General features: G+C 35.7%; 1 protein-coding gene across 1 annotated transcript; it reads left to right on the top strand.

Moving 5' to 3' along the window:
• The first annotated feature begins 3,822 nt into the window (after positions 1–3,822).
• Positions 3,823–9,805, top strand: LOC123697797 (cyclin-dependent kinase-like 1). The gene is made up of 14 exons (XM_045644350.1): positions 3,823–3,940; positions 4,110–4,250; positions 4,561–4,755; positions 5,001–5,170; positions 5,483–5,604; positions 5,942–6,128; positions 6,691–6,763; positions 6,846–6,917; positions 7,083–7,149; positions 7,378–7,460; positions 7,863–8,002; positions 8,488–8,597; positions 8,852–8,937; positions 9,313–9,805. Exons 1-14 carry the CDS (start codon positions 3,854–3,856, stop codon positions 9,370–9,372), a joined length of 1,593 nt encoding a protein of 530 aa, XP_045500306.1. The 5' UTR covers positions 3,823–3,853; the 3' UTR covers positions 9,373–9,805.
• The last annotated feature ends 603 nt before the right edge of the window (positions 9,806–10,408 follow it).

Genomic DNA, 10,408 nt, shown 5'->3' with positions numbered 1-10,408 from the left:
TGGAAAGCTAGTATTTTTAATTTTTATATCTAACAATAGTAAATATATAAGTTTATTTGTGAATGCGTGTGTGCTTGTTACTCGACTACGAAAGATGGTTATGTTTTCGAGTGTATGTATGTATTTCTTTGAAACGCCCTACAGCCCAAACCGCTGGACGGATTTTGACTAAATGGTGCCGTTGTAATCAGAATTGTTGTAGTGACATGACATAGGTACGTAGGGTCAGTTTTTTTTTCACAATTTATTGCCATTCTTGTTTAGTACACGATCCAATCATCTTCTTAATATATATAAATCTCGTGTCACAATGTTTGACTCTTAAACCACTTAACCGATTATAATAAAATTCGCACACCATGTGCAGTTCGATCCAACTTGAGAGATAGGATAGTTTAAATATCAAATCGTTTTAGAGAAAGCGGGCGAAGCCGCGGGCAGTAAGCTAGTATATTTCGATGTAGCTTTTTGCAACGTTGCTCATAAGGCTATATTCGCTTGCTAAATACATAACTAGGTACCTATATCATCCGTTTGTGGCCGATCACGGAAAAAGAAATCGAATAGCAAATGACGTCGACTTTACGAGCATCGGCTTTTTATTGATTTGTAATTGTGTTGTCGCATAAATCGGTGCAAGCACGCGACGATTTTTTTATTTTCCAAACGACTTGGGTCGCCCGCGGATCTTGCAAAAAGTGGATAGGTCTGTCGATTAAAGAATAATAACTACTTACACTTTAAATTTAATAGGAAGTGTATACAGGGTGTTGAATTTTGAACATATGCTTATTACACATAGCAACTAATTTTTTTATTACACTTTATTGTACATACATAAAAGAAAAGAAACAAAATAATATAATAATAATGTAGCACAATTGACAGTCTTATTACTAAGCACTAATAATTTAGATCTTGATTAGTTGAAAGGAATAGATCGGGAATAGCGTTTGAATACGAGTACCTGATTGTAACTTGGTAATAACAAGATTAGAAAGTTGCTGGGTCAGTTGAATGTGATTAATGGATTTGTAGAGGGGTTGTGAACTCAAAGACGATACTGATCGTAATCATTTTATTTTGCACACAATATCCGTATTTATACAAAAATCGACCAAAAACAAAACCAATCAGAATTCTAATGTTGAAATTGAAATTTAGAATGCGCTTTGATTATGAAAAAGAATGCGCCGGCCTGTACACAATATGATATATATATAAACTCTATGCATGTCTCCCATAGATTCTCTATTTTACATAACACGCACTCATTTTGTATATGTACTATAAAGTATTCTTAATGAGTTTTACATAATAAGCATATGCATGAAAGTTCATATGGATGGATCTGAAGATCAATGATATTTATGTATCTGTATTGAACAGTTTTTTTGAGAAATATTGTATTTATAAAACAAACAAACTTGTTTTGTACGTTTGCACAATTTTCGTACTTTTGCCTCGGGATAATAATTTCCGAGAAACATTTATCTGATATTTAGGTACATGAAAATCTACTAGTATCTCCTCAAAACTATAAACTGCACAAATCTATAAATAAGCAAAACATTTTAGAATCGCATTTAATTATATTTAAGCGGAAGTTTGTAGCCAAAACTGAATTCGTTTTAAAAATAGGGTAATATTTGCGTTCCGTGCTCGGTCGCGTGACACAGCCCGCATTAATCCTGGATCGATCTTGTAAGTGTCCAACTTTGCTTGTATTTGTTGGATCTAAGATGTATTGGCTGCCTTATTATTGATAGTTTGATATTGCATTTAAACGACGGCTATCTAGAAAGGAACTTTTTTGACAATCTTTTCAAGTACCGAAGTAGGGTCGTAAGTTTTTTGAATATAGTCTTTTTAAGAACCGCAGTAGTACTAATGTTGCGTGAATGTCAACTGCGGATTTAGCGGTTTAGCCTGTAATAAACAAAAGAAAAGCTTGGATATCCTTGAATATTCTAGATCTTTTAAAATTTAATATCGAATTTTGCTTCGAACTCAGCCAAGATTCGAGAGCTTTAACAAGACGTGTAGAAAGTTATATCACCAACTTAAAACAACTGCACGACCATCAAGGATTTCTAACTTGCCTGTAAAAATATATATTTGATGTTTGTTTAATGCATTGAGGAATTCAGCAAATTGTAAACCAAGACTGATGCACCTTCAATAAAACAACCCAGAAAGCACAGGTTCTCCTTTAAACAATGACACATTCTGGTACTTCAAAATACCGGCATTTTATTCATTAGAATCTGTACATTCTTCATTTTAGGCATTCAATAGTGCTTAAGAGCAATAAGGTAAGCTAATAAGGTAGGATTGCTAGACGAACATCAACTTGTCTAATGATAATGCTGTGGTAAGAAATGAGAAGAATTATAACGGCAACTGACTACTTGCAGCTACAGCAAAAGCAACAAACAGTTTTAACTTTCGAAATTTCCCTTCACAGCTGGCATTTATCGATTGATTGATGACATTCGTATTGTGTCACGTAAACACCAGCTAATATACATGACGTGACAATTTAACTGGCCTTGCGGGACCACCTGTCCCCGTCTATTTCAGTCCAAAGCCCACGAGGGTTGACATTGACTCGCCATTATAGTCACGATACAAAATGTCAAGCTATTCATTTTTTATATTGTTTGCGTATGGATTCGATCAAACTGTTGTTTGAATATCGTTTGTAAATTACAAGGTATGTGGGGACCACGTCAATGGAAGGGCAGTAGCTCGTTTAGCGGTTTTAAAATAGGCCGTTTTCCGATCTATCCAATTTAAAAAGAGGATTTGTGCAGGTTTTAATATCCCTATTCAATCAGTATTTCCAGGTGATAAAGTGAATGTAACACGTTCTTCGAATTAAAGGCCTATAGTCATCTCGCTAAGGCAGCATAATATCCACCATGTGATTTTACTTGCGAAAGTTTTCTCCAATGATTTTAAAACCTTTGTTGCTCTTTCATAAAAAAATTATGTAGCACACAAATTTCTTGGAACTTTGCTATATCAAACAGACATTGGGATATATTTTAATAATAGAAATAATAGAAATTCAGCAGTACTTCCTTTGTTGTTTTTATAGCTATTCAGTGAAATAATTATTTATTTGTCATGTCATGATACACAGCTGTATACCTTGATATAATTACTAGGTATTACTAGTTAAAGGTCACATAGGTATAGCCTATAGGTATAAATATTAAATACTAAACAATTATTTGTAAAGCAAACTTTAATATAATAATTTTATCGTATCCATCTAAATGTAGGTACAGCAATCTAGTGGTGACTTTGACCGTGACCCGGCTGTCGCCGCGTGACAACATTAGTCATTTCGTAATTAATTCATGGTGAAATGTCAATTTAATCTAGTATTGATCGTGACAACTAAATACTGAATTAGTTACCTATAAAAAAAATAAAAGAAATTACCTATGCGTGAGGTATTTGAATTAGATGTAGTTATTAAAAAGGCTAGGATAGGATATAAATATGTAGGACTGAAAAACAATGTCGTGATCACCTTTCATCACCATCACTTGCATCAACATCTCCCTAATTTTCTTCCAGGTTGTCCTCACATTTATTGTTTGAGTGAAAATTTACGAAAACTTATTTCCATTATGCGTACGAAAGATTTCTAACTTTTGGTAGATTTTGAGATTTCAAACGTTTTGTTAGACGAGTTTTAATCGCGAACTTCGTATTTTTACCGTATTGCACTCACTGTAACTTATGAACAAAAACAAACTTATAACAAAAAAAAAATCTATATTAAAATCAGATAAATATTCAGTTGTTTCAGATTACCCGTTATAACTGAAGATGCCACATGACCACAACGATGGGCCGCCGCGTGGCCATCTCGCCTTCCACGCCTAGGTCGCGAGCGATGGATAAGTACGAACAGTTGTCTGTGGTGAGTTGGAAACACACATTGCATTCCAACTAGACAAAGAAACTATAAAGTGGAAGTATAGGGCATGATTTTGTTAAAAGTAAAACAAACGTTACTCAATTACCTTTTCTTATAAATAATATCATGGCATCTTGTTATATGTACAGCGTAGAAATACGATATCTCTCAGGTCGGTGAAGGCTCATACGGCGTGGTGCTGAAATGCCGCCGCCGCGACACTGGCCAGCTGGTGGCCATTAAGAAGTTCCTAGAGACGGAAGACGATGCCGCCGTGCGCAAGATGGCGCTCAGGGAGATACGGATGTTGAAGGTAGGGGCAGTGTTTAGAGTGATTCCGGTTCAATGTAATATAGTAAATAGTTATAACGTGTAGATATAGAGTGTGTAGGCAAGTTCCTGTTGTTTGAGTTTATTATTTTTTCATTAACGAGATAAAGAAAAAGTTAGGAAGGATAAACTATAGAAAAAATGAATATTTTTACAAGGGATTTTATCTAATTAAATTTATTTTTTCGAAATTACGAAATCCATATTTTCTGCTGTCAAAAGAAATAATGATTTTAGTACATACTTTGAAATTAACAAAGAAATGTAAAATGAAATTATAATTATAACTTCAGAAGCTCCGCCACGATCACCTAGTGAACATGATCGAGGTGTTTCGACGCAAGCGCAGGTTCTACCTCGTGTTCGAGTATCTGGACCACACACTGCTGGATGAGCTGGAAGCGTCGCCAGGAGGTCTGGGAGAAGATACTGCTAAGAAGCATCTCTATCAGCTCTTGAAGGGAGTTGATTATTGTCATCAAAATTCGGTGAGTTTAGTTATTATGTAATATAAAAGTATATATACTGGCTTAAAAATGATGTAACCCCCCCACACATTAAAATGATTTTAAAAGAGCAATTATTATAGAATTTCTTGTTATATATTCTATATAGAAACTACGTACCTAAAAGGTGTACATAATAATGTGTCTCATCGATTCAAAAGTGCACCCAACGAAGTCCATTATCTTTATATTGAATCAAATGTTCAGTTGCAGTTTTAAAATTTCAGATAATCCACCGAGACGTGAAGCCCGAGAACGTGCTAGTCTCCAACAATGGTATAGTCAAATTATGCGATCTCGGGTTTGCACGAGCGCTAGCCGCACCAGGGGAGCCGTACACGGAGTACGTGGCCACCAGGTGGTACAGGGCGCCGGAGCTGCTGGTCGCTGAGCATAGGTGAGTTAATATTATAGGCAAGAAAGAAACATTATATTGTAGTGATACTAATGTACTCGCACTAATATGTAATTCCACAAGTATAGGACATGCCCGCAAACATTCGTTCATTGCACGAATATTATGGTATTATAAGTATTATTATTAGATGTAGATGTCTCTTCTTAATGCAATCCTAAAGTTTTCATAGTAGACATGATATGGCATGTGCAGTTTTGCTAAAGTGAAGTTAATTTCGATCTTCTCGTTTCGTCTTCTCTGTAAGTTACTGCTTACTAGTACTTATTAACACTTTGATTCATTTTTTATCAGATATGGTCCAGAAGTGGACATCTGGGCGATCGGTTGTCTCTTTGCGGAAATGTTGACGGGAGACCCACTGTTTCCTGGTGATTCGGATATCGACCAACTTGCTCTTATAATCAAAACTGTAGGTGAGTATAAAATATACTTGCAACAAATTATCAAGTCCAACACATAGATGATTTGATTGTTTTCAATTGTCACAATTTAATTTCTGTCATTTGTTTAAAAAAACGTAGGTTTTATCTGTAAACTTCTTTCGCTTTCGAATTTCACTATATTTTCTGCAATTTATAATTATCAAAATATAATTTATTCAAACTCAAAATCAAATATTTATTTATTCAGTTAGACTTCTTTTGAAACGTCATATTTTCACATATTTTTAACATTTACCACCGATTCGGAAAGCAGTATCTATGGAGAAGAACCGGCATGAAACTCCATAGTTGCTCTCTCTATTGGCAGGTAAGCTAGCACCGCGTCACCAGCAAGTGGTATCGCGTCTATCTGGCGGTGCTGCGCTGTGTACGGGCGGGGCGGGTACTGGGCGCGCGGCGCTGCCGGGCGCGGGGCTCGCGCGGGAGCTGCTGGCCGCCGCGCTGCGCACCGAGCCGCGCGCTCGCCCCGCTGCGGCCGCGCTGCTGCGACACAAGTGAGTGTATACAAGGTGAAAGGTAAGACATTTGAAAAATTTAGACAGGAGCTTCTACTCATGAAACTGAACAACTTTTGTTCTACAACTTTGCTGAATTCGTAGAAAAAAATTTGGACTTTGTATGGAAATCTGTCAGCTGATTAGCGAAGTTTCCTTACAAAGTCCAATTTTTTTTTACGAATTCAGCAAAGTTGTAGAACAAAAGTTGTTCAGTTTCATGAGTAGAAGCTCCTGTCTAAATTTTTCAAATGTCTTACCTTTCACCTTGTATATAGTATGGGGGGTAGTCCTGGCTGGATAGCAAAGAGCTGCTGCGGAGTAAGCAGTGCAGTTGATATTTGAGACTCAAGTATGTGTGAGAGAAGCGCCGAAAGTGGGTTCTGCTTACATGGTGCCACCGGCCAAACGGTGCGCGCAGAACTTGATTACCGTGGCGCTTCTCTCGGCCCACTGCGGCCTGTGATATGATATGATAATAATCTGTGTCATGAGTGGTGCTTGAAAAGTGTTATTCGTTAGGTTGAATTAAAAAAAATAATTTGTCTTTCAAAATTTGCAGATATTTTGTTACTGATGGTTTTGCGGAGAGCTTTAATGCTGAATTGAGGAAAAAACTTGGCAAAGAGTCTGAGGTAAGCGCAAATCAAATAAACATTATTAAAGGCCGATTAGAGGTTTTTTACTTACTTATATAATAAATTTCAATGTTATTAGACTCCTCCACCCCAAGGTGCAGCTCGAGTGACCGGTAAACCAAGACAACAATGGACATTAAACATTATTTCTGTGAGTTTTTTTTTTCATAAATTTGTTATTGGTACTAATAATAGCAAAACGTGAGTTTCTATAAAAGTATATTATAGTATGTGACAGCTCTTCTACAGTCTCTTTTACTGTAGTTTTTTAATTAAATACAAATTAATAGATTTAATCATATCATATTTGTAACAGGACAACAATAGGTCTCGAACAGAAAGCACTACGGGTGAGTCGCTGATCGACTATAACTATACGCCGAGTGAGTATTCTTATTTATATTGTTATTTATTTATTTATTACATTACAAAGGAATTATTTTGACATTATTTCATTTTTATAATATTCTGATACATTTAAAACATTTTATGTGTATACCTCGGAAATACAAAACATTGGATTTTTAAGAGGCATATTATCAAATATATGGATAGTGGAAGGTTTTTCTTCACTCTTCAAATAATGTTACAAAATATTATAATTATTTCAGGTACAGAAGTTCAAATGGAAACTAGTGTTGTCGAGAAAAAGTCACAACTGACAGCCGCTGCACCAGCGCCTACTGACGATGAGGTAAGTGAAATGCATATCTAGATGATATTTTACATTTTAGAAGCGAAACGTCTTTAGGTGCGTTGAGACTATAATTTCAATTTCACGTCATGGAGTGAGGAAACGATTTTGGTATCTTTGAATCTTGCCAAAGTTTCACTTCTAACAAGAGTGCTAGGCACACGCGCTCTTTTTTATTTTTACACTACCTAATTTGGATAATTATTAGTTCAATTTCAGGTAGATTTATTGTTATGTGTCTTTGAATCTTGCCAAATAAGTTTCACTTCTGATACGTGTGCTCGACACACGCACACACACACTCTTTTTTATACAAAAAATCGATATAAAGGTGGAACAAGTGAACTGTGTGTTTATTTAAAAAATCTAAACTATATGACTTATTTATCTCACGTACACAAGGTGGGTTGCTGGTGTCCTACTACAGTAGGTGCGGGGGCGGCTGGTCGCGCGCCGCGGTCTCTCCCGCGCGCGCTGAATGACACGTTTCACACGTTCGGGGTGCCGCTCAACGCGTACCCGAAGACGCCGTATATCAAGAAGTTTGTACATTTTATGGATAGAGGCTTTTAGTGTTGTGTTTAGTTGTAGACTCTAAGGCTGGTTGCAGAGCTTGACCGACCGTCAGTGCGTACCGTCGGTCCTGACGATACGCATCAACAATTGTATGACTAATATGACACTAATGCGCATGACAATATGGTGCGCGTGTGTATGGTCAGTCTAGCTATGAACGGTTTTAAGTATGCATTTCCATAGATAATTGACAAGCGCGACAGACGTACGCACTGATGGTCGGTCAAGCTCTGCAACCAGCCTAATACTATACTATACCATAATATAGTCCTATTGTACATTTTTTAAGATTCCTGCTTTAAATAATTATTATTAAAATGTACTTCTAGAACCGAGTATTGTAGAATCAATTGTAGTATGTGTTAGTGTGTAAGTTGCGTTGTGATGAGTTTTACTTGGAAAAGGGTCGAATTTTACATTGATCGGTAATCTATTCATGTTTTATCACAAGGGTGAACAGTAAATTGGTAATGGACGAAGAGTTGCTGCGCGGTCGGTCGCTCGCCAAGAAGAGTATGAAGAAATCACCGCCGGATATATCTCTACCCTATGTACCAGGAGGTGGGTGTTCCTTCCTAAATCTATTACGTTTTTCACGCAACTTCGTTTGCTCTCGAATTTTTTTTTTTTGCAAAAATTCTCATTGATGCTTTACTTTATTTATTTTAAATACAGGTAACTTATTCATTCTTAATTGTGTACGCTCAAATGTTTACACAAAAATTTCTCATAGGTAACTCTATACCAAACTACAAAGCTTGATTTTTTGGTTATAAAAAAAATCACAAAAAAAAGTTATTCTTCTCATTATACAGCTAGCAATAGTCCAATGAAGAAAGCGAAGAAGCCCCAACCATCGCAGCATCACACATCTAAAGCACACGACGCCTGGGACAGTAATGTGAGTTTAAAAGCCCTATTTTTCCTAATTTATATACCTAATATTTATATTATTTACTAGCAGTCGTCAGTTAAATATTGTAATCAGCCTCTAAAAATTGTTTCATCTAATTAACAAATGAGGGTATATGTTTGGTAATCCCGGATCTTAGACTATTTTAACCAGTTGATCTCATCAACAAAATTACTCAACTCTTTTGCATATTATTTTTTTAATCAAACAGGAGATGTTTTTTCATATTCCTATGTCATTGTATCAATAAAATTACTATTGGTATTTCAAGTTTTCGAATCCGAGTCGGGTTAAATAATATAATGAATATATTGCGTCTCTAATAACTAATTGCTAATAATTTATTATTTTATTTTCATGCAGCGTAACAGCGTAGACTTGACGTCGAGCCAGCGTACCCCAACCAACCTGCCCTACATGTGACTACAGGGGACGAGAGCAATTTTCCAAAAGCCCTTCACCATAGTGCAGGGCTTTCAGAAAAATGCCAGACATTATTATTATTAATTCTATCGAAACTACTTGTGAATTTGTGTTGCTACCTACTTAATATGTGCATATTTCGGTCACGTTCTTTTCGCTAAAAGCGCATCATTAGGTATGGAATGATTTTGCAGGCATACAAAATTATGTTCTATATGTGTGTTTTGTTTGCTTCTATAGTCGTTAAAAATAGTATCTGTAAAAGCTAAAGGAATTTTAAATCTAAATTTATAAGACAGTGGTTAGGACTTGTTAATTTTAGCAGTGCATCTTTGTGGGCTGCAGACGCCTTTTTCATTAAATTTAAAAATCTAGCTTTGTTGACATACTTGTGTTAAATTTATAGTGCTTATTTGTCAATGTTAATTTATTAGAAAAAATAAAATTACCTATAAATGAATAAAAAATGTAAATTTTAATTTAATTTGGAACGTGATGTTTGATCGTTTATAATAATTAGAAAAATAGATTGTTTTAGATTGAAATTTTGATGTAATTTAAAATGATAGTATTTGTAAATATGTACAGTGTTGCCTTTTAATACACGATATTGGTAATTTCACTTTGGTTTTATTTCATACTAGCTTTCCACCCGCGGCATCGCCCGCGCAGTCAAAGAAAAACCCGCATAGTTCCCGTTCCCGTGGGATTTCCGGGATAAAACCTATCCTATGTACCAAATTTCATGCAAATTGGTTCTGTAGTTAAGGCGTGATTGAGTAACAGACAGACAGACAGAGTTATTTTCACATTTATAATATTAGTCTGGATTACCCTACATAAGCTGATCCTTTTGTTAGATCGAGCAATGGATGTATTTTTATTTATTGTTATGTCTATATTTTGTATTTATAAAATTTTATCACGGTATGTTTTGTGAAATTTTCTTAGTAGGTCTGAAGATTCAGAAAAAATACGCCTCTGTGATAAGTGTCATGGCAGAACCTATGCTGGGTCACCTAGTATGTTTCTTTTA

Source organism: Colias croceus, chromosome 15 (assembly GCF_905220415.1).
Source record: "Colias croceus chromosome 15, ilColCroc2.1".
NCBI classification, from domain to species: domain Eukaryota; kingdom Metazoa; phylum Arthropoda; class Insecta; order Lepidoptera; family Pieridae; genus Colias; species Colias croceus.
Note: the sequence above shows the minus strand (reverse complement) of the source record. Positions and strands in the feature narration are given on the sequence as shown.